Source organism: Colius striatus, chromosome 20 (genome assembly GCF_028858725.1).
Source record: "Colius striatus isolate bColStr4 chromosome 20, bColStr4.1.hap1, whole genome shotgun sequence".
Classification (NCBI taxonomy): Eukaryota; Metazoa; Chordata; class Aves; order Coliiformes; family Coliidae; genus Colius; species Colius striatus.
The window spans coordinates 1,053,085-1,075,526 of NC_084778.1; the positions used below are offsets into that span (position 1 = coordinate 1,053,085).

A 22,442-nucleotide genomic window follows, 5' to 3' on the forward strand; every position below is an offset into this window, starting at 1 on the left:
TCAATTGTACTTCAGGAGTTGTTGTTCATAGTACTTGTCCTTCAGAAAAAAATAACCCAGCAATCTCTCTCCTGCTGCTTCCAGCCGCAGCTGGCGATGGTGGAGTGAGGCCTGCCCGGGGCTGCTGCTCAGGGGAACGTGCTGCAGACTGAAGATCTGGGCACCCAGACCTCTGCTGGGCCTGGAGACACAGGTAAAAGAGATGGACGAGTGCACTGGAGGTGGGCCAGGGACAGGCCAGACTGGCAGTTAGCTTTCTAAGCTCCAGCTTGTCAGCCCTGCTGTCTGGGATACAGCTTCCTTGGGACACTGTATTTTAAGGATGAAAACAGCTTGAGGGAAGAAATGTCCCAAGTATTTAACACCACAATGACAAGGAGCCTCCCTCAGTTCCAGCTCTGGAGCTAAGCAGTAACCGGTCCCAACGGTTTTTGCTTCTCGCTGCGGCTCAGGCTGGGTGGAGAGCGGCTCCTGTCCCGCGGCGCTGGACGTCGGCGTCTGCTCGGTGTCCAACGCTGCACTTTTGCACGGAACTTGGTATCAGGCACAGCTCCAGCTCTGTTCCCAGCTTCAACGCAGGGTGCGGGCTGGCAGTGCGTGTTCAGGAGACAAGGGCTGTGGCTGCGGGGCTGAGATGTGCTGATGAACAGGGCTGAGCTCCTGGAGACCATGCGGGTGCTCAGCTGCTGCCCTGAAGGCCGGCGAGAGCAGCGAGAAGCCGTTCCCGGCCGTCTGAAGAGGTGACTCAGGCGCCCGCGGCAGGAGGCGCGGCAGGCCCCGCCAGTGAGAGCCAATTAAGCGCCTCAGACAAAGCCGGCGCGCGGAGGCGGCTGGGGCCCCCGCCGGAGCCCCGGGGCACGGGCGGCCGCCACTGCGGCACAGCCCCGCGGCCCGGCCGCGACGGACACGGCGGGAGCCGCCAGGGACACGGCGGGAGCCGCCGGGCCGGCTGCGCCCCGGTTCGCCGTGCCCGAGGCCCCCGGCCCGGCTCCGCGCGGAGTGCGCAGGCGCGGCGCGGCGGGCGGGTCTCGCGGGAGGAGGCGCTCTCGCGAGAGGGGCGGGGCGGGGCGGGGCGGGGCGGCGCGAGCCGCTGCATGTCCGAGCCGGGCGGCCCGGCCGGGCTGCACGTGGGGCTTGTGGCGGCCGCCACCGGCACCGGACCCGGACCCGCTCGGGCGGCGGCGTGGGGACGCGGCGTCGCGCCGGACCCGCCGTGAGTACCGCCGCGAGTACCGCCGCGGGCCGTCCCGCCAGCGCTGCCGGAGCGGCGGGCCCGCTGCCCCGCGCTGTCAGGCAGCCAGCTCTCCGCGCCGCGCTGTGGGGCTGAGGGGGGCGCCGCTCCCGAGGCTGCGGGCCGGAGGGCACCGGCCGCGCCGTTCGGAAGGGCTGCCGCTCCTGGGGCCGCGTCCGCGGCGGGCGGGATCGCACACAGCCCGGCTGCGCCCAAGGTCAGCGCCGCCGCGCCCGGCCCCCGGCCCGGAGGTCAGCGCCGGCCCCTCAGCCGGGCCTGGGGCCGGCCCGCGCCGCCGCCTGCCCGGAGCGCCCGCGGCTGTCCGCGGCCACGGCCGTGGTTCTGCCGGCAGCGTCGCTCGGGGCGTCGAGCCGTGCCCGGCGGGTCGGGCCGCGCTGTGCTGCCCCGGCGGGTTGCCGCGGGGATGGGGGCCGCGGCCGGCACAGCGCGGAGGCACTCTCGGTACCCTCAGGGGCAGTCTCGGGCCCGTCCGTGTCTTCATGCGTGTTTTACTACTTGTTTCTCACTCGATAGTAACAGTCAATTAGTACACCCATGAGAGAGGGAGCTGTGCAGGCCCAGGCAGCCGTGTCTGTACCCAACGTGATTCATTCCCGCTGTGAACAGAGCTGCGCCTACTTAAAAATGAAAGTGGGAGATGGCACAAGTGTTGTAGACTTGGTAGTAAAGATTAAGGATGGCTTGTGTTGTCTCTTGTATGTCTGGTATGGTAAGGCTTGTGTGTGTTATGGTAATGGCCAACAGAAACTGTTAGTACAAACTTCCCATGTGTCACAGTGACCTGTATTTGTAGGATGGCATGGAACATAGGCTGGAGTGAAGGAATATTGGTACTGAGATGGTAATGCTTCTGTAGTTCTTGCTTTCTTGGAAGAATCCTTGTTGTTTGACTTCTCTTTTTCTTCTCCTCTTCCCTGAAGCAAATAAGGTGTAAGTTATTCATGTTCCAGAACTGGCCAACTTGACCTGTGTCTGGTTAAGTTCTTTACTGTAGTCTGGTAAGTTATATGATGAAGTGGGGAACACAAGATGAATAGCCATCTCAGTAAGGGCATCCCCTCATGGAAGTTATCTGTGATAGTAGGAATTGGCAACAAAAGCTGCCCTTGCCCATGGTCTGTCCGTGAGGGGCTGCAGCATGGAGGTGACTGTGACGTCCTGCACTTCCCGGGCCATGTGCTGCCTTGGTGAGGCCAGCGGTTGTGTTAGCACCTGCACTGTTATCAGGGACCCTGTGGACTTTGTCTCAGGGGAAAGGAAAGGGCCCATGGCTGGGGAAGTAGTAGCAGGAGAAGGTAACTTTACTTTTCTCCTTTTTGAGCCTGTGAATGATCTACCCGGTTCCAGCCCTGCATCTGTGTGTGGTGCAGCCTGGGAAGAGCACGTGGTGTGATGGAGAGTGGCACAACTGCCCATGAGAGAGGAATGGCTTTTGCTTTGCAGCACATGCCACAGCAACGGAGCTGAGCTTGCTCATCTGCTGGGGGTCACTGTGTGACCCAGTTCAAGTCATTTAGCCACCTCACTCTTTAATGAGCTTCCAGTGTAAAGGGTGAGATGCTGTGCAGGCATCCACTGAGCTGCTGTACCTCTCATCTCGTAATCTCAACATACCCCTGCTTCTCAAAAAGGGTAGTACAGCTTCACTATGTGTATCTTGGTGGTATGGTTTAGTTCTTGATTAACTGGTTTGCTTGCAGTTGCTGCCTAGTGCATGGAAGGAAATGACAACCTTTAGTAAGTTAAAAGGAGCAAGAAGCCTGTAGAACTTGAGCTGCACTTGAAGCTTACTTGAATCCACCTTCTTATTGCCCCACTTGCTATCCTGGTGCCTCCCATCTGACAGTTCCTCAGCTCCTGTGTCAGTGTTTCATTGAGCTCTTGAAGGAATTCAGTAAGCTCTCATGGGACACCAGTGCCGGGGGATTTAGGCAGATGAATCTCACTGTGACTGTAACAGTATCTGTACAGCAGGGCCATGGGCTGTTTGCTCTCAGGTGTGAAACCCATGTTGGAGGATGTGTGTGAATGATGCTCCAGGAACCCAGTTGTGTCTAGCTGATTCTTTCTTAGATGTGCTTTCCTTAGTTGTACCAAGTGTAGATACCCATCCTGGGAAACTGATTCCTTCTTGAAGATGTCTGGAGATGGATTGAGATACTAATCCTGAAAGTAGTCAACTTCTTAGAAAGCCTTGACTTCAACCTAGGCATTCCTTAGTGCCTGAGATTAAACAGCAGGAATTCCCCTCACCACCTAGGGTATGAAATGAAGGTACCTGCAGTTCAGATCCACAGTGGTACCTACATAGGCTCTCTTGGGAGTTAACAGTGATAGAAGTTTACTTGAGGATGGCAGCCAAAGCCTTTCAGAGCCAGAGGCAGATGGTTTGCTATGCTGAGACTCTTGTGTTCATTTTGGAAACTTTGCAGGCTGACATTGGGGGTATTTGAGAGCAAGAACATTTTTGCAGCAGTAGAGTTGTCTGAAGAGCATAAGGCTTTAAAAGCAGTGTACTCCACTTATGGCTCTCATCTTTCATGTGCACTTAACTGATGTGAAGAAATTACTTAAGGTATTTCTAGTGTCTAGGCAGACTGCAATAAGAGCAAGTCTGGTATCCCAGGTGCCCTTAGCAACATCTAGAAGTAATAAAAAACCATTAATTAAAACATCAATTACTTTTAATTGTTTAATGTTTCAGATCTAATGACTAGCCTTCTTAAAATCCTGATTTCCAACTTCAGTGCTTCTGTGGAACTCTCCATGCAAATGGTGGGTTAAACTTCATGAAGTGGTGATTAACTTCTTGCAGGCACTTTCAGATACTTGGAAGAAGCCATTTTATTCAGCAGGTGCTTAGTATTTCCTGGAAATGAAGGCTGCTGAGTGCTTCTCCTGGGGATTGCTGAAGGTGATATGTCTACATGTCAGTCGCTGCTTTTGCAAATGGTCTGTCCTTAGCTGCTTCACTCCGGGGTTTTTTGGTTGTCCCCTACCTGGATCCTGTTTAACTTTGGTGCGTTTCATACCCCGGCTGGAAGCTGAGTCTGAATTTGAGCCCTGTATGTGGCTACTAGCAACGCTGAACATTTCCTAGAAGATCATTTAAAATCATTCTTTGTCAAACAAACCCCTGTTTGTAGAGCTGCAGAGGTCCCGATTGCCTCTGACCTCTGCTGCCACCTGGCAATGAGGATGAGAAACTTACCACGTGTGTTAGCTGATTTTTGACTCCCTGTGTATAAATAGCAGCAGTTGCTGGCAAAAGCTCATGATCTGCATGTGCCTCTTGTACTGGGGCATTGGCTTTGTGTAGGGATAAATCTGTGAGTTGGAAACCTGAAGTCTGTAGAACACGGTCTGGGGTGTGTATCCCCATAAACCTCGAGGCTGTGATCCTGCAGTTTCTTCTTCCTTAAAGAGGAGCCTCTTTTGTTATGAGCTTGGACTGTATTCCATTTCTTGTTGAAATGCAGGGTTAGAAAAAGTTGCTGGGTGTTCGTGGGGCACAGGAAAGGAATTTGCACATTATTTCCCTAAAATATTTCACGTGGAATGAAGCTTGGTGTTCTGTTTGCCTGGTAATGAGTATGGGCTCCTGTCTCAAGTTGGGAGTACCTGCTTTCTGCCCCTTGTGTTTCCTCCAACTCAGTGTTACTGTAGGAAGGTCACTTAATCTCTGTCTTGGCTTTGATGTTGGGGGTGGGGGGAAGGGTTGCCAAAGCTGAGGAAAGGAGGCAGCCTGCAATCTAGAGGAAGCCTTTCTGTGTAGAACAGCCCCTGGTGTCATTTGGGCTTCTAGATGTTACTGTAGTATGGATCAAAGGGAAGCGTGTCTCAAGCATGTTGTGTAACTTCTTGTAGCAAGCTTGTTAATGTGTACAAGTTATCACCCTGCTTGTTCAGAGTAAAGGGCTCTTAGGGAATGAAGCCTTTGCTGTTCCTTCCTAGTGCAGAGGAATACTCAGTGCCTTTTTCACAAATGGCTGATATTCTTCCTCTCTGTGTGCTTCTGGGACTTATTCTCAGCAAACCCAGGCCTGGGCACAAGGCTTGCAACTGAACACCGCTGCTTTTTGCTGCTGAAGTCTCATCTGGCTTTTGTTTTGAGAAGCTGTTTATCAGAGCCTTTGATGTGCACAGTAAAACTCCCAGTGAGGAGGTCCTGATACCCATTTGGTCTCAGTGCTGCATCTTGCCTCTCAGTTCATGGTGCTATCAGTGTGTTGTAAACCTCACCATTCTGTCTCCTTTACACTGAAATCTGTGTTTTGTCACGTGTGCAGAGTGTGTTGGAAGCCTGTGGTTAGTTTAGTCTCTGCTCCTGGGTATTGTGCATACCCACTTTTCAGAAGTCAGTATCAATACCAGACGTTTGATTTGGCTTTTACATGTTCATTTAAGCGCCACACCTGCAGTGGACACTGTGCTGCACGTAGCAAGGGCTGGATTAGGTTCTTTGGCAGAGAAGCAAACACAAAGTGCTAAGGATTGGGTGTATTTTGTCTGAAATTCTGGAAAGTGATGTATTGTATTCTCCAGCCTGTGTGAAAATGCAGAAAGAGTGGAAAGCAGATGAGGTCTGGGTTTGGGGAAGGCTTTTGTAGTATGTTGGTGGATTCTGAAGGTAATAAAAGCTGCTTTGCCTGTGCTGTGGAGAACTGATTCTCTTTAGTCTTCTATGGAAAATACTTTTTAAAAGTTGAATCTAGACTGGTGGGTATGTTGAGGAAGCAGCTGTTCAGAAAGAACCCCAAAGCTTGGTGCCTCAGCCTCTGGGCTGTAAGAAGTGATATTCCTTCCCCAGTCAGGGATACCTGTGCACACAGTGGGTTGGTCTGGTGCACAGACCTTTCTCTGCAGTTTGCAGCCTGGCAATAATAGAAAGGTTGTGTGGCCTCTGGCTTATGTGCTAAACTCTCTTGGCTAGCTTGAAGATGCAGAACATCTGGTCTGTCTCTATTTCTAGAGCAAGCTCCAAAGCTGGCAAAAACCCCAACCCAACTCCACCACATTTTGAGGAACAGCCAAGAAAGATAAAGGTGATATTGGTGAAGGGGTGCAGAAGTGATCTCTGAAGTCTGGGTTTTGTATCCGAGATGCCTTCTGGCAAAGTGGTGATAAATTGATCTCACCTCCCTCTGTAATAGAGGATTGAGAGGGAGACCGTGGCTTGGTTGAGGAAACTATAAATAATGAAGCAATTGGAGAGGGGAGGTAACAAGATACGAGGTGCAGTAAGGAGCTTGATCTGATAGGGTTAATGTTAATTACAAAGTGTAACCTGTGACTTGCTGCATGGCAGGAGTGATCAGCTCAGGGCCTTGCATTGATGCATTGGGCAGTGCTGCTGGTGGTGGATGTCTGCATATACACCAACTGCCTGGTGATTCCCAAACATCTGTTTGGCTGCCGTTTGGCCAGACTGATGCTCCTATTCTAAACCTCTGCTTTCGAGTGTGTGAACAGAAATGTTGAGCCCTGTTTTGCCTAGAAGTGATGCTGCTGGGGCTGTGCTGGGCCAGTGTTCAGCTCCTGAGAGGGAGAAAATCCACAGAAGCAGTGACTGTAAAATGAAATACTAATGAAGGCTGGGCCATCAGCTGCAAAGGAGGGAAGTGAGCTGTTGTAGGAACATCAGTGAAGGCAATTACACTGAAAGCAGTTTTTATCTTGGAGATAAAAGACAGCCCAATGTTGATGGTGTCTCTTGTTCCAGGGCTCTAGTTTAGCTCTACAACAACCAGGTTTTTCTGCCTTTTACTTATGTCATAATTTGCCCTTCTGCAGATGAGAATGTTGGTTCCTAAATATTTTAAGGTTGTGGAGTGGCTTTGTTAGTAGTTTTCATTCGCAGAGGAGCCTGTTTCTTGAGCTCTGGAGCCCCTGTTAATTGAGCTGTGAGAGGGTGGTATTGCTTAAGGGGTATCTCTTGCTGTTCTTGTCTCAGTACTAGTGTTTGAAGCAGAAATTGCTGCACAACACTTAAGTTTCTCTATACTTACACAACTTACCTGTTTAAAATAAGTCCTATTCATTTTGAGATCTTGCTTGTCTGGCTCCTACCTGTCTCTGGCTGTGTGTAGCTACTGAGTCATGTTCCCTCAGCCTTTGGGTCCTGTCGGTGTTGATGGTGGTACACCAGGCTGGTCTGAGGGAAGAGTGAGAAAGGCTGTAAATCACCCAAACTCATTGACAGAGTGGTGATCAGGAGGAGTATGTGTGATGTAAAAGTTCACAGCCCACTGACAGTAGTCCCCTGCCAAGCCACAGATCTATCCTCCAAGGTCAGCCTCTGATGGCAGCCTCTTTGCTCTCCACTTTGTAGCAAGGTGTGGGAGAATCATTTAGATTGGAAAAGACCATTAAGATCATCAAGTCCAGCCGTTAACCCAGCACTGCCACATCTACCAGTAAAGCATGTCCCTCAGCCCCACATCGCACCCCCAGGGATGGGGACTCCATCACTTCCCAGGGAAGCAGCTGATCCCTCTCCTGTGGACTGTCTGCTTCCTTTATCTTTGTGTGAAAGACACAGAAGCTGCAGTTTAGACATTGCAGTGCCACATAACAATTCAGCTTTTAAGATGCACCTTATGCCGAGGGTAGATGAGTAGGATCTGTGCCTCTGCAGTAACTTATCTTATTTTACTGGTAGGGCCCTTAGTTCTTTAGGTTTTTGTCCACTCCTATTCTTATGCCTCCTGTAAGGCAGAGCATGTGTTACTGGTTATTTTTAGCATGGAAAATGTTAAGAGCCCACATGGTCCCGTTTAGTTTCAACTGTGCCAGCCTTGTCTGGTTGTCTTTCACCCAGATCGTATTTATTTCCCAAGTGCTGTATTGCTAACTATAGGGTTTGCAGGGAGCCATCCTGGCCTTGTGTGGAAGCCACGTTTTCAATTTAGCTACCTGCTTTTTTGCTTTGGGTTCCTTTAATTCCATTCTTGACTTCCACTGTTGTCAGTGTTTGGCAGTGTAACCTCTTGGGTGCTGGGGCAGAGGGGAGGCGGAGGAGGCAGGGACCAGCAGCGCTGTAGGGTACAGCCCTGCAGAGTGTGGGTGCTCAGTCACTTGGGGGGTGTCCTTGACCCTCCTCATGTGTCAGACTTTAAGCAGCTTGCCCCCAGAACAGACCTTCTTGTGTGTAGAAAGCCCTGAAAATCTGGAGTGCTTGCTTGAACTCTCCTCTCCAACCTGGAGAAAGAATGATCTGGCTTGTCTGTGAACCTCGTGCTGCAAACATATCTAACCTTATAAGGCCGTGTATACTCAAGGCTTGTTTGTCCTGGCTGGAGAAACAAGGTGGCTTAAAACTGCCCTGGGACCCTACTGCGAACAAGCAGAGTAAGTTGACTGTCCTTGGCTTGTTTTATTAAGGTAGGTGAGTGTGTGCATTCATTCTTGTCCTCCTCTCCCTCATCTTCACCAAGAGTTTTCAATAAATCAGGTCAGGTCACGTATTTAAGAGCTGCCTGACCCCTCCTCTCCTCTTACTGTCTGAATGCCACCCTGACTTACCCTGGGGATTATTTAGCAAGTTGGAGAAGCCTCAGCCGTGGCTGCAGCTCTGTGGCTGTGCCATGGCAGGAGGGTGACATTTGGAGGGGATTCCTGAGATGCCGGCAGGGAGGGAAGCGGCGAGGTGAGCGCGTACAGTGGCAGCTGCCCGCTGTTCGTGGTGTGGGGCTGCACGGGGCCCTGTGTGTTGGGCAACACGTTGGGAAGCTGCTGTGGGGCATCCAGCACTTTGCACTGGTTCTGGCTCTTACAGCCTGATTGTCTCCAGTCCAAAGCCTCTGGAGCTGCTGTGCTTCCCTGGCTGGCTCCTCCTGCCTGGAGAGGGCAAGGACTGTTGGGCCGGACTCCCTCCCTTTTGGCAGCCTTTAGGGCCATGTGATTTGACAAGTTGCCATTTTCTGTTCTGCTGCTGGCAAGAAAATCCCAGGCTTTCTTCCCCCTGTGTGTTTAAATGATCCCATTGCCCCTGCAGCCCTGAACTGGCTGTCAAATTGACCACGAAGAGGGGGTTTTGTCACTCCTAAGCGTGTTGGAAAATAGATGTGGGCTTTAGGAGCTCTCCTGTGGAGGAAATGAGAGAGAAGTGTGTGCTGCATCCTAAAACCGTTCAGCTGGGCAGGATAAAAATCAGCCATCTTCTGGGCATTGAATAAAAAGGGACATTGTGACCAGCATATCAAAATCGGACCCCTGAAGTCGTCCTGTCGTGTTGCTGTGAGATGTTTGTTGGTGTCAGCTGTCCCCCAGCCAACACAGTGCCTTGGCATGGCTGCTGGCACCTCGTGCAGAGCCACTGCCTTTTGTCCCGAGCTAGTTGGTGGGAGGATGTGGAATTCCCATTTAACACCGTCACTGATGGGATAACGGAGCGTTGGTAAAACCAGTCAAACTCAAAACATGAGGTCAAATGGTCTTTGTGAGGAGCAGTCAGCTAATCCCCCAGTGCCCACTGAGGTAAACAGCACAGGAGAGGGAAGCTGTTCAATGACGTTAACGTTTAAAGTGACTCTTAGGACTTTCTCCTGGCAGCCTGCAGCCAGGCCTGTCCCTCTGCAGGGCATCCTGCTGCTGTCCTGTGCCGAGACCTGTCTGTGACTATTGCTTGTGCACTTGGTGCAACTTGACAGGGAGTCAGGCAAGAAAGGGGCTGTCTGGTTAATCAGGGAAGCTCGCTGGGAACAGAGCTACTTTAATTTGGGTTTGTGGTGTGCCTGTGACACAGCCTGTAGGGTGGTTCTGCATTAATTACAGCTTCAGCAGACAGCACTGGCAGCGCCTCACAACGTGCCGTTGTGCTGGAGAGCATCTGTGTGAACCCTTTGTCTTGGGAACGTAGAGGCTTCACCCTTTCCATCTACTGACTTCCCAAACCCAAACACACCAATGATTACATAGGTTTGTTCTTGTAATTCCAAGTCTCAGATGTGTCTGTTGGCTGGAAGTTCCTCCTCAGCAGTGCAGCCTGCTCCCTGCCTGCACACACCCAGCCAGGGGTACCTTGGGGTTGGAAGGTACCGTGGATGAATGTTCAATGAACACAGACACCAGTTACTTGTGTAGAACAACACATTCCCTCATTTGTGATGTGCAGGAGTTCTTAAGTCATGTTTGCAGCTGACCTGTGGTTTGGGATTGAGCAGGAATTCTTCTGGCCCCTGTTTTTGCTGGGCGTTTATTGACTTGCCTCGGTTGTTAGGACTGTGCAGTGAGCGCTGCAGGAGCAGGCTGCTGTCCCAGCTCGGTCGGGTCAAGCTGTGTGTTTGCTCCTGTGGGATGGACACTGTGGCTGCAGGGGGTGAGGAATCTGGAGTGACTATTAAATTGATCTGAGGCTTGGGTGCTGGAATCCAGCCTGATGGGAGGCATGGTTTTGTCCTTCAGCTAGAATGTAATCAGCTCCTTGTGCAAGTGGAGGCCCTGGAGGAGAGCTGTGTTTGGAAGCTGTGTCCCAACGCTTGCTCTGATAACAAAAGGTTTATTCTGGATGAGACAGACTAAGCGTAGGCAACAGACTGACTTATTATCTTCTCTTGTCTGAGAAATATTATCCTTCTAAAGAGGAACTAGATAATGCTCTTTTCCAGTGGGTGCTTCCCATTTCTAGGGCTTTGCCCTCTCCTGAAAACCAGCTTTTTGTTGCTCGTTGACAAAGGCCTTGAGGCCTGTTTGGAGAGAAAGTCTGTTGTGTGTAAGCATTGTCAGATGTGTGGTGTTTGGCTTTAATTCCTGCTCAGTGAAAACATAAACCAAGTGCTTTGCAGCAAGGCTGTTCTGGGGATGTCAGTAACTGTTTAGCTGTGTTCCAGCTGTAGACTTTCCCCAAGGAAAAGGAAGGTCATGTCAGCCCTGCTTTGTATAACCCAGGTGAGCCTTGTTGGAGAAGCGTGAGTGGGACATGAGTCTCAGCAGTGATCTGGGCAAGAGGTTCACGTGCTTTCTAGAGTAAGAGACAACTTTCAGCCTCAAGTCAGAGGAGCAGCAGCTGTCGATGTAGTAAATGTAGATGTAGAACAAACTCTGGTGCTGGGCTCCTAAGCAGTAGTGTCTCTGAGATAAGGGGACTGCTGGCTATTGGAAGACGCTGGTTTCACCAGGCTGCAGTCGCTCTTTGCTTAGGAATTCCTACCCTGCATGTGAAAGCACAGAGCTGTGTGCTGCTGTTCAGCTCCTACTGACTGCAGACTTCTGTCCCACCAGCCTCCCATGATGCTGTGGGTGAGAATGTTTGCAGAGCACTTCACCTTCAGTGGGTTGTTGTGACTTAGCAAAGTGTGTGTTGTCAACCTGTGAAGTTCTCAGGAATGTGATGCTGTTTTGCAAGCAGGGAATTGGGCAGAGCTACAGCGTGTCATATCTGCCTCTTGGCGTGTTTGTGGTACAGCTGGCTTGTGATCCCAGCCTGATGCTGGAGAACATTGTGGTGCTGGATACTGTCCTCCTGGGAGTACTGAAGGTGAGGCAGGAGAAAGAAGGTGAAATGGTTTTAAGTGTAAAGGTGTAAGGTAAGGTGAAATTGAGTCTGAGGATGAGAAATGTCCAGATAGCATCAACAGGCTTGTTAAATCCAGATCTCTCTGCCCCACCTAAGTCTTACCTAAGGCTGAGGATAAGAGAAATACTTCAAGACATTTATGAAACTTCAGCCTTCCTGTTACCTTCCCTTGAACACGTTTTGTTTCTCCTCCTAGATCCAGTTGCCGAGGCCGTGCACCATGGCTCTGCGCTTCCGCAGTTTGATCCCCTACGCTGTCCCGGGCGTGCTGGCGCTTCTTGGCTGCTGGTGGATCTACTCCCGCAGAAAAAAGCACGCAGGTTATGCCAGTGAACCAGCAGCAGCCATCGGAGAGGAGCAGCAGAAAGAAAGGACAGAGAATGATTCCTTGCTTGGAACAGAAGTGTGTGTTCCTCAAAGGCTGCCTCTCTCATCAGAGGAGTGCCTGAAGAATGAAGCCTCGACCTCCCTGCTGTCAGCAGGGTCGATGACGCCCTCTCTTCTACGTCAGACTCGAGAGAGGCCAGATCTCTCAGAGGACCTTCCAGATGTGTCAGTAATGACAATTCAGCCCAGCATTCTTGAGGACGACAGTGAAAAACTAGAAACAATAGAATCTCAAGATGAAAGCAGTGTCCCTGCTTGTGTTTCTCTCCCTCTGATTTCAAAGAGCCTTATAGAGAGTTCAGGCTCAAGTGCAAACCAAGATCAGTGGCCATCAGCATCGATGACACTGGCACAGGAGTATCTGGGAATCCCAGAGGAGATCAGCAATGCAGAGCAGTCAGGTGATTCCTCATTTAAGCCCCCTGAGGAAAGCCAGATGCCAGAAATGGTGCCATCGGATACTGGCTGTGTTACAACCCTTTGCTTGGGATTGGAGAAAGAAGCCAGTAACCCGCAAGCCTTTCTCAATAGTGAGGTGCAGGTTCTATCAAGACCCAGGGGTTCTTCAGTGAGCATGTTACCAGACAGTTTGGAGCAGTCCAGGAAAGAAGAGTCAATTGCCAGTACTCTACCTAGGTGTCAGGAGGAGGACATGCAGCCAAAACGAGATGAGCTGGAGAGAGAGAAGATTGGAGGAGTGAATTTGAACAAGGAGGAATTTGGGAAAATTGAGCAAGTAGCAATACAGATCATTTCCAGGGTCATTCTGGCAGCAACTGGGGAAGTGCTGTCTGGTGCTGCAAGTGATGTGCCCACTCAGATCTGCCAGGCTGCAGCTACTCAAGTTGAGACACCGCTGGAGATGGCGAGTGGTGGTTCCACTGATCGAGTGCTGGCAGAGGAAGCTGCAGGAACTGCAAAGAGTGGTGCTGCGGGACTGCCATCCCCACAGACAGAGGGCTGGGCTCAGAATGTGGCAGCTTCCAGCTGTTCAGCACACAGCCAACTGTCCCTCCCTGCTCAGGGACACAGAAGAGACCATCAGGGGAAGAGCCGTGTGCGTGGTGAGGAGCTGCCGCCCGCCGCCAGTGATGCGCCCGCTCGGATCTGCCAGGCTGCAGCTGCCCGAGTCGATGCTCCCCTGGAGGTGGCGAGTGGTGGTTCCTCTGAGCAGGTGCTGGCAGAGGAGGCTGCAGGAACTGATGAGGACACTGCAAAGCGTGGTGCTGTGGGACTGCCATCCCCACAGACAGAGGGCTGGGATCAGGGTGTGGCAGCTTCCAGCTGTTCAGCACACAGCCGACTGTCCCTCCCTGCTCAGGGACACGGAAGAGACGACCGGGGGAAGAGCCGTGTGCGTGGTGAGTCCCGAGGAGTTGGTTGGACTGCGGTGGGAAATGATGGAGGGTCTATGGAAAGGTCACCTTTGGTTATGGAAGACTCTGGGTGCAGCACATCTGCATCTGGAGGTGGCACAAGTGTGGTGGACCTGTTGCAGAACACAGAGCTGTCTCTTGCTTCAGGCCAGCATTTGGACTCACTGAGCTTATCTGCAACCCAAGATGTGTCTGCTGAGCAGAGCCCAGTACCAAGTGAAAACCCTTCTGCTCTGAAGCTACCCGAAGACAGACAAGTGCCATACAGTAATGGGACAATGAAAGAGGATGGTCCAGATGTGTGTCATGAGTGTCCCAGGGCAACAGGGATGGATGGAGAACACTCTGAAGGTAAGAGATTTGACAGTCCTCCTACAATGTGTATTGCAATCCTCCCGTTTCAGAACAGGTAGATCTTCATCATGAACTTCTACAGGAGAAGAATATTTAGTCCTCATGTGCAGGTGGGTATGCATTTGCTCTCAGAATTCCCATCTCCAGAGGATCCAGTGTTAGCTGGATGATCTTCAGGGTGCACTGTGAAGGGGTGACCAGGCTGGTCCCCTATGAGCACAAAGCTCATTGGCTGAAGCTGAGCTGTGCCTGAGTAGCCCAGTGAAACAGCCTGTGTCTGGATGTAGGCTGGGCTGTTGAACACCTTGCTGAGCTGAGACCTGTTTCTGCTTTAGTTGGGGGCAGCTTTCTGTAAGCATTGGGCTCTTATCTGTGCTTATGGGCTGAGAGGAAGCTGTAAGGCAGGTTTCTGAGGTGCTGCTGGAGGAAGCAGGGAAGTGCTCTGATGAATTGTGATAAAATCAGTTGGTTACAGACCAATTACCCTGAAGCCTTTTTACTTTCAAGGGTAGGTTTGTGCCAAGAAATGCCCACAGGAAGCCCTGTTCATGGAGTTTCCCCATCTGTCTCTGTGTTGCTTTTGCCTCCTCGATCCTGGATGATGTGTGCCTGACAGAACACAAAGCTGTCTGAGCACATGTTAACCCCTGCGACCTTGGGGATGGATATTAAAATCCCTTGTAGGACCCTGTGGTGCCAACAGCCCTTAATGACAGGATGTCTGTTGTAATTGCTACCAAGTAGTTGGAAGGCTGCTTGATGCTGGATTGAGTTTGCCAGCAATTAAGGATTAAACCCTCAAAACATTTTCACCAGTGAGAGTAACCACAGGAAGAGAATGGTTTTGCCTTGTGACTGCTGGTGTGACAGAGCAGGTGAGGATGGTGATGTGTCTCTGTTGGGTAAGAGGTCCTACAGCTGACCTTCAGGCCCAGGCTGTGACTGAGACCTTCATCCTTGCCTAGGGAGTCTATGGCAAGTGGCTGCAGTGTTTGCCTTTGACCTTGTAGGCAGCTGTGCTGTGTTGTCAGGTAAGATGTGGCAAATGTGGAGCAGCTGTTGGGTTTATCTCACTCTTTGGTCTTGCATTGGATGATCTTGAATACTTGCAAGCAAGCAAACAAGGATCTTCATGCTTCTGCTGCTTAATCTGGAGTGTTAGACTGACTTTATCTGGGGTCTGACCAGGAGGAAGCAGTTTGTTTGTCCCTTTTTCATGTAGAAATGTTCCTGGTATCCACTTGGGGTTTGAGACTAAAACATCCCAGCTGAATGCTTGGGAAGCACTCACTGTAACCTCCCCACAAAGGGGTGTATCTTCCTGGCCTTGTGTGGGGTGTCTGACTGCTGACGTGTGTGTGTGTCTCCTAGGGCTGGAGGAAAATAGCGTGGATTTTGTGGACACTGGCAGTGCCATGAGGAAGACAGTGTCTCGCCAGAACTCCAAGCTGAGAGGAGAATCCAGCAAGTCTGACTCCATTATCTGGGAAATAGAGGTCCCAAAGGTAACCAGTCCCTGGCCTGCTCATGCCTCCTGCCCTGCCCAGCCCTCTTTGCTTCTTCCAGCCTGGTACTGACTCGGTGCCATCCTGGGGAGATCAACACCACAGCAAGGAGCGTTTGAGTGTTTAGGTGCCACTAGGACTCGGCAGGAGTGAGGAGACAGTATGTAGCTGTAGACAAGAGGTGTGTTGGGGCTATGCCCAGGGTCATGTTCATTGTTGGACTCCTTTGCCATTGTCTTCCAATCTGTCAGTCTGATGCTTTGCAAGCCTTCAGAAGGCTTTGAGGGCACACAGGTATTGAGAGCAGGTGATGATTTTTTCCTTCCACTGTGATGGGAGGTTACATTTCAACTGCCTGTCCAAACCCTTCCTCACACACTGCACACTCACCTGAGCTGTTCAGTGGAGCTGCCCCATCCCTGTCCTTGTAGTGACAGTACCTGACCAACTGAGCTCTGCACTGGCCCAGCACTGCCTCATGCTCACCCTGCCTGGTTCTGTGCTGCAGGGAATGGGGTGAGAACACTGTTGTCTGATCTGCATTTCTCTCCCTGACTCTTGCTTTCTTGTCCCTTTTGTAAAGGAGTTAGTTGGACGGTTGATTGGCAAACAAGGAAGGTTTATGAGCACCTTGAGGCAAGCATCTGGTGCCAAAATTTATGTCTCAACACTACCTTACTTCCGTGACTCCCAGGTCTGTCACATCGAAGGTAAGTGCAGTGCCCCTTACTCAGGGTCTCGTGTAGCTTGGGCCCCTCAGCTAAATGGGGAGGAACTGCAGCAGATGGAGTGGCTTCATGAGTCCAGTGCTTTACTAAACTTTTCTGCTCAGTGCTGTTCCAGTAGAGGGATATGCCAAGCCCCTGTGCCTTGGCATGTGAACCCTCTGCTCTAGGGGTAAGAATGCATTTTAATGTCTCAGAGTAATTGTAGCTGAAAGGTATCTGCCACTGAATTCAGTTCATACTGGAGGCTGAAGCTGTTGAAACTGGGGCCTGGTGGCCTGAGCTGCTTGTGTTGGTCTGATATCAGGTTCTGTGGCCAATCTATTCCAACTTTAATTGTTGCTGTAGTGCAGAGGGCTTCTGGCAGCTGTATTGCTTCCATGGCAGGGGTAGGGGTGTCCTCAGCCTCCCTGTGCTGCAGACTTGCTGTGGGGTTTTTGTCTTCCAGGCTCCCCACAGCAAGTAGAAAAAGTTCTGAGCCTGATTGGCAGGAAGTTCAAGGAGCTGTGTCTCACCAACGTCTACGCTGTGCCTCCCCCAGCACCACTGACGCTTCATTCCCTCCTCATGACTGCCTGGGTGAGTCCCAGCTGCCTGTGCTGCTGGCAGGGGAGAAGGCTGCTGGTGGGCACTGTCCTTGTCATGTGCTATATCCATGTCTCTGGTGCACAGATGCCCTTAAACAGTGTGATTTTTGTGTGGCTTTCTGTGCTCCAGCTTATGTAGCTGTTATGGGTCAGATTTATCTGCCTGCTTTTCCACTGCTGTCTCCCTTCTGCAGGTGCTGAGAAATGCAGAACCTTAGAGTCACTTAGGTTAGAGACAGACATGTCCTGCTTTTGTCTGGGATAGGGTTATTTTCTTCCTAGTAGCTGCTTCAGGGTGATGTTTGGGATTTATGCTGAAAAGAATGTTGATAACACAGGGATGTTGTAGTTATTTCTGAGCAATGCTTACACAGCTCAAGGCCTTTTCTGCTTCTCACACTGCCCTGCCAGTGAGGAGGCTGGGGAACACGGGAGCTGGGAGGGAGCATGGCAAGGACAGCTGATTCCAGCTAGCCACAGGAACATTCCAGACGTGGGATGTCATGCCCAGCACAGAAACTGGGGGGAGTTGGTGGGGAGGGTGTGTTGCTGCTCCAGCATCAGTGCTGGGTGGTGAGCAACTGCATGGTGCATCACTTGGGGTTTTGGTTGGGTTTTGCCTTGGCTTTCATTTCTCTCCCTTCAATTATATGTTGTTGTTATATTCTATTTCATTTTAAACTCAATTGTTGTATCAAAACTCGTGGAGCTGTGCTGCAGTAAGCACTAATGGGAATCCTTTCCTCCACGTGGCAGCTGTTCCTCCCAGATGGAGTCACAGTGGAGGTGGTTGTGGCCAACCAGGTGGATGCAGGGCACATGTTCCTGCAGCAGCACACACACCCCACCTTCCACGTGCTGCGCAGCCTCGACCAGCAGATGTTTGCCTGCTATTCCCAACCTGAAATTCCAACCCTGCCCACTCCAGTAGAAGGCAAGTTACTGGATGCTCACAAACTGTTCATTTGAGAAACCTGCAGGGCCACGGGGAAGCCTGATGCCCCTGCCTTAGGCTTGGGGAGCTTCCCAGTGAATGAGAATGGGATTGTGCACTCACTGTTTGATCTTTTTTAAAGCTGCTGCCAGAGTACAACTGTTGCTCTCCCCTTCCTTTCCCCACTCATCCCTGGAGTACTTCCCCAGCCACTTAGTTGCATATTGAAATTCAGCAGGAGATAAAGTCCCTGTCAGGTTATTTCCAGTCAACTTGGCACCTGGTGTCTTTTTGCTGACAAAGTGTGGAACTGCTCCCAAATCTTCCCAGTGTCACTGTCTGCACGTGGAGGGTGTGTCTCTCACACAGAAGGGGGTTATTGGCACTTCCTTTCCTCTTTGGAAACAGAGCTCCCTGTCAGTGACCAAAGGCTGGAAGGGAGCTGTCTGCCTGGGGAGAGCAGCATGGCAGTGGCAGGCAGACCCAAGTGCAAAGCCCCCTTCTCCTCGTGCCAGCTGCAGGCAGTGTCTGATGGGGTGTGGGTGGTGAAGGAAGGCAGCAGCAGCATAAGAAATGTTGTTGCATCTTGGGAGAGAGAAGTGCAGCAGCACTAATGCCTGCAGTGCTGACTTCTGGAAATCCACTTGCAGTGAGCCTTTCTTCTCTGTTTTGCAGTTGGTATTATCTGTGCAGCTCCAGGCCTGGATGGGGCATGGCTACGGGCTCAAGTTATCAGCTACTTTGAAGAGACCAGTGAAGTGGAGCTCAGATACGTGGACTATGGAGGATATGACAAAGTGAAAGTCGACACCCTCAGACAAATCAGGTCTCTGGCTCCTCTTCGTGCCCCGAGGCCAGATGTGCCTTGACTCCTCATCAGAGGCACCCCTTGAGCTTGGATGGCTTAGAGCTTTTCCCCCAGCTGAGGTGGCAAGTGGTGGAAGGGTTTATCTGGGCAGTGGGGGTGGGTTCCTGGGGAGCACAGCGAGCTCTTGCAAGGCTCTTGAAGGAGAGGAGAGAGAAAATTGCAGCTTCTGCCACTTTGGTGTGGAAGCTGAGCAGAAGAATGCCTTCAGGAGCCCCCAGAGGGTAGCTGACTGAGCTAGGAGTGACATTCAGCTTTTTCTATGCCTCAGCCCAGTTGGCTGGGAGAGCTGTATTGGGTGAGGGTTCTCTTGCACAAGCCCATTCAATGCTGGATTGTGCCCCAGAGGTGGGAGAAAAGCAGCACGGCCTCTGTTACGGAGGCGTTTCTGCTTGGAGCCCAGCCCACCCTGACACGCTCTTCAGACAATTCACTGCTGCTGAGATCACTGGGACAAGTCTGAGGTGGTGTATTTTTTTGGCTATCATCAGTTTTGGAGTGAATCCCTGTCAGAGCAATGGATAATCAATGTCACCCTGAGGAATGCAGCAGTGACCTCAAGCCGGGTTCTTACTCTGATTCTTTTTCCTGGAAGGTCTGACTTTCTCTCACTGCCTTTCCAAGGAGCAGAGGTTTTACTAGACAACGTGGTGCCACTTCCAGGTAATGCAGCTCTCCATGCACCACTGGCACCCCTCCTGCAGGGTTAAATGGATGCCAGCTGTGCATGAGCACTGACTCTGTCTAAACCTTCTCCCTCTTGGTGCAAGCGCTGCCTCTGACGTGGCAGGAGCGAGGGCTTGGGAGGTGGTGTTCTGTTCTGAATGTGCCTGCAGGGCACAGCCTGCCAGGCTCCAGGGGAAAGATGAGAAATGTCCAGGCCTCTTCCTGCATGGAACAGAGAATTAATTACTCTCCTAAACAGCAAGCTGGCAGGACTGGCAGGGTGACGTAGCTGTGGCTGCTCTGCCTTCTGTCACAGAGCAGCCACAAACAGGAACTTTGTTTTTAATCTGCCAGAGGAGGATCTGACATTTTCCTACTCAAATGACTAATGTGTGCAGTTCTGTGTTCAAAGACTGCCCTCTGAGCCCTGGAGGCATGTCAGACCCTGCCTACAAGTGCTTTCTGGGGTTCTTGTGTGTGTTTGTTCCTGGTGGTGTCAGAGGTACCTGCTGTGCTGGTGCCTGAGAAGCTGCCCTCCTGGGCAGGGAAGGGGTGGCTGCAGGGGCTGGGGGTCAGGCCAAGCTTCAGCACTGGGGGCTGTGGCTGGCAGGACTCCAGGAGGCTCAGGCCCTGCCAAGGCTGTAGATGGATGGTGGGGTTTAAACTGCTGCTGGCAGAAGTCAGTGTTTTGCACATTCCCTGAGGTAACCAACCTCCTTCAGGAGTTGTGAGGTGGTCTGGAGTGAGCTCACTTGCTCCAGGAGATGGCCTCAGGGTGAGGAGTGCAAAGGAGAAACTTTCTTTTGCAGCAATGTGGGAGGAAATAAGCAACATTGCTCCCAAACGAGAGCACTCACGTCTGGCCTGCAGTGTAGACTGTAGCTGTATTGCCTGGGACAGCAGGGTTTCCCACTGCATTGCTGGTGTGGAGGGAGCAGCAGTACCCACATCAGCTGCTGTGTGGCAGCTCAGAGATCCAGGCTGCCAGTGCTTGCAGAGAGCACATTTGGCACTGCCCAGGTGGCTCCCACCCACAGTATTGCACCCTGTGCAGAATCAGTGAAGTCCTGAGGCCACTGAGCTGAGCTTATTAAAGATCAAAATGCTAATGGCAGATCAAAGGTACTGCAGGAGTCTACTTTTCTGTCTTTAAAGCCTCCTAATTCATCACCCCTTTCTGTTCACATACACTTGGCCAGTGGCTTTAGAGAGCCCTTCATCCCTTCTGTCCAGCAGCACAGCAGACCTGGTACTTGGGTGATCTCCAGGGGAAGAGATGGGTTTCAGCAGATGAGAACAGGACTAGTGGGTGGGGGTTCTCTGCCCTAACTTCTGCAGGAGGTTGGACAGGATGAGCTTAGTCCCTGTTAAAGCCTCTGAGTATCTCACTTGTTCTCCTGCTCTCTTTCCACAGATGAGGATCACTTTTCCCCCGAGGCTGATGCTGCTGTTACAGAGATGACCAGAGGTGCAGTCCTGGTGGCACAGGTACAGGAGAGCTGTCTGGAGGGGTCCTGTTGCTCACTTGACTGCTGCTCTCCACCTCTGTCCCTTCACATAGCAGAGCAAAGCCAGAGCCCCTGAGCCTGGCTGCTGGGCTCAGACCAGAGCTGCTGCACATCAGTGTTTTCTTGTGTTTCCAGGTCACAAACTATGACACTGCAACGGGTCTGCCACTGATACAGCTGTGGAACCTGATGGGAGATGAGGTGTGTATGTTGATGTCCCTGATTTTTCAGCTCTCTGCAGACTCTTCATTGTTGATTGGGAACTTGCTGATGTCTCCTGCTGGTTGGTTGTTCACCTTTCTCCCTGGTTTGTTGTTTTTTCACCTCCCTTTTAGGTGGTGTCAATAAACAGAACTCTGGTGGAAAGAGGATTTGCTCAGTGGCTTGACTACTAGCAGTGTCCTAGATGCCTGACAACTCTGCAGAGAAAAAACAAGAGACAAAGTCTTATTTTGCACTGTTACAATTTGGTTTGGCAACCTGTCATGGGAAGACCCGTTCACACCGGAGCTGCTCAACTGTTACCACTTCACCAGAAACACATACCTCATCTCAGTGAAAGGCAGGGTGTTAAAAGCCATAATGACAGATACTGTATCTTTAAAGCAAAAAAAATCCTCCCTTGCCTCTGCTCAAGGTGAATGGGAAAAACCCTTAAAACCTTGGCTCCTGCCTGAAGCCAGTAAATGCCCTGAAACGTTACCTGTGGTTGCATTTTTGTTCGAGACGTGTGGTGCCCCGTGAACTTGTCTGCTTCTCCTCAAAGCTACACTGCTGGTCTGTTTTTAACAGGCTCTGCCTAATGATGAATGTTATTGAGGAACTGAATGTTCAGTTATGGATTTTTCCTCTCTATTGTGCCACTAACCTGCCCAAACAACACTCATCTGGTGTCTCCCTTACGCCAGGAGGTAGATGGATTGCGCTGGCTGGGGCTCGTGTCTCACTGCAGCCGTGGGTTTTAGGCTGGGTCTGCTTGAGGAGGCTTCTCTGCAGATGCTCCAAGTGCAGGATATGTTACCACTACAGTTTTTGCTCTGAGATGTCATATATTTAAAGAACTGATTGCCAAGCCCAATTGTAGTTTATATTTTTCTAGCTGTGCAAGTCTGTAAATAGATATAAAAAAATGCAATTGTAATATTTTGTACAAGAAAAAACACTGGAAACAAAGGGAACTTCACAAACTTTTTCACACCAAGATGTCCTGTGTAGGTAGAAGTGGTTTGGAGTGCATTAGGGTAGCCAATGTGTCTGGAGCGTGGCTGCTGGGAGTGCTGTGCCCAGACTGGGCTCTGTGTTCTCTGCTGTGTCACTGCACAGAGCTCCTTCCAAACATCAGTAACAACTTGGCATTAATATTGCAGTGGTGTTCTCTCTCTCTCTCTCTCTCTCTCTCTCTCTCTCTCTCCCTCTCCTTTTTTTTTTTTGCTCCTTTTTAGGTTTCTGTGACATATTTAAACATTTTCTCAAGTAATTGAAGCTGATGACCCTTGAACACCTGCCCTCTTATGTCCTTTTAGATATGTGCTGAGCTGGGAGTTATTGCTGGCAGAGAAGATACTTGCCAGGGAAGTGTTGATGTAGTCAGTCCTCAGAAGTTTTTCCAGATAGATTCAAGGATATCCCCTCATCCCATGAGCTGACATGGCAGTGTGTAGCACACTTGGATAGTTGCCTACAGAGGCATTTGGGCCAATCCCTTCTGACACGGTATGGTTATATCCTTCTCTTCTGGAGTTCTCCTGTTTGGCACTTATGGTTCAA

At 51.1% G+C, this 22,442-nt stretch overlaps 1 protein-coding gene across 3 annotated transcripts; it reads left to right on the forward strand.

The window, feature by feature from the left end:
- Nucleotides 1-1,089: 1,089 nt before the first annotated feature.
- AKAP1 (A-kinase anchoring protein 1) lies at nucleotides 1,090-21,377 on the forward strand. Of its 3 annotated transcripts, XM_062012550.1 has the most exons (12): nucleotides 1,090-1,213; nucleotides 11,965-13,516; nucleotides 13,679-13,882; nucleotides 15,257-15,390; nucleotides 15,974-16,100; nucleotides 16,564-16,694; nucleotides 17,459-17,636; nucleotides 18,312-18,462; nucleotides 19,097-19,164; nucleotides 20,582-20,655; nucleotides 20,811-20,876; nucleotides 21,011-21,377. In XM_062012550.1, the coding sequence occupies exons 2-12, from the start codon at nucleotides 11,989-11,991 to the stop codon at nucleotides 21,068-21,070; spliced, it is 2,721 nt and encodes a 906-aa protein (XP_061868534.1). In that variant the 5' UTR covers nucleotides 1,090-1,213; nucleotides 11,965-11,988; the 3' UTR covers nucleotides 21,071-21,377. The 3 variants fall into 3 exon arrangements, with proteins under 3 accessions (XP_061868534.1, XP_061868532.1, XP_061868533.1); XM_062012548.1 differs by having other exon boundaries at nucleotides 11,965-13,882; XM_062012549.1 differs by lacking the exon at nucleotides 1,090-1,213 and adding an exon at nucleotides 11,743-11,778 and having other exon boundaries at nucleotides 11,965-13,882.
- Nucleotides 21,378-22,442: the final 1,065 nt, after the last annotated feature.

Coding starts and splice junctions, on each gene's coding strand:
- AKAP1 (XM_062012548.1), top strand. CDS start 11,989: ATGGCTCTGCGCTTCCGCAGTTTGATCCCCTACGCTGTCCCGGGCGTG. Junction 15,391..15,973: donor GGGAAATAGAGGTCCCAAAG/GTAACCAGTCCC, acceptor CCTTTTGTAAAG/GAGTTAGTTGGACGGTTGAT. Junction 16,101..16,563: donor CCAGGTCTGTCACATCGAAG/GTAAGTGCAGTG, acceptor TTTGTCTTCCAG/GCTCCCCACAGCAAGTAGAA.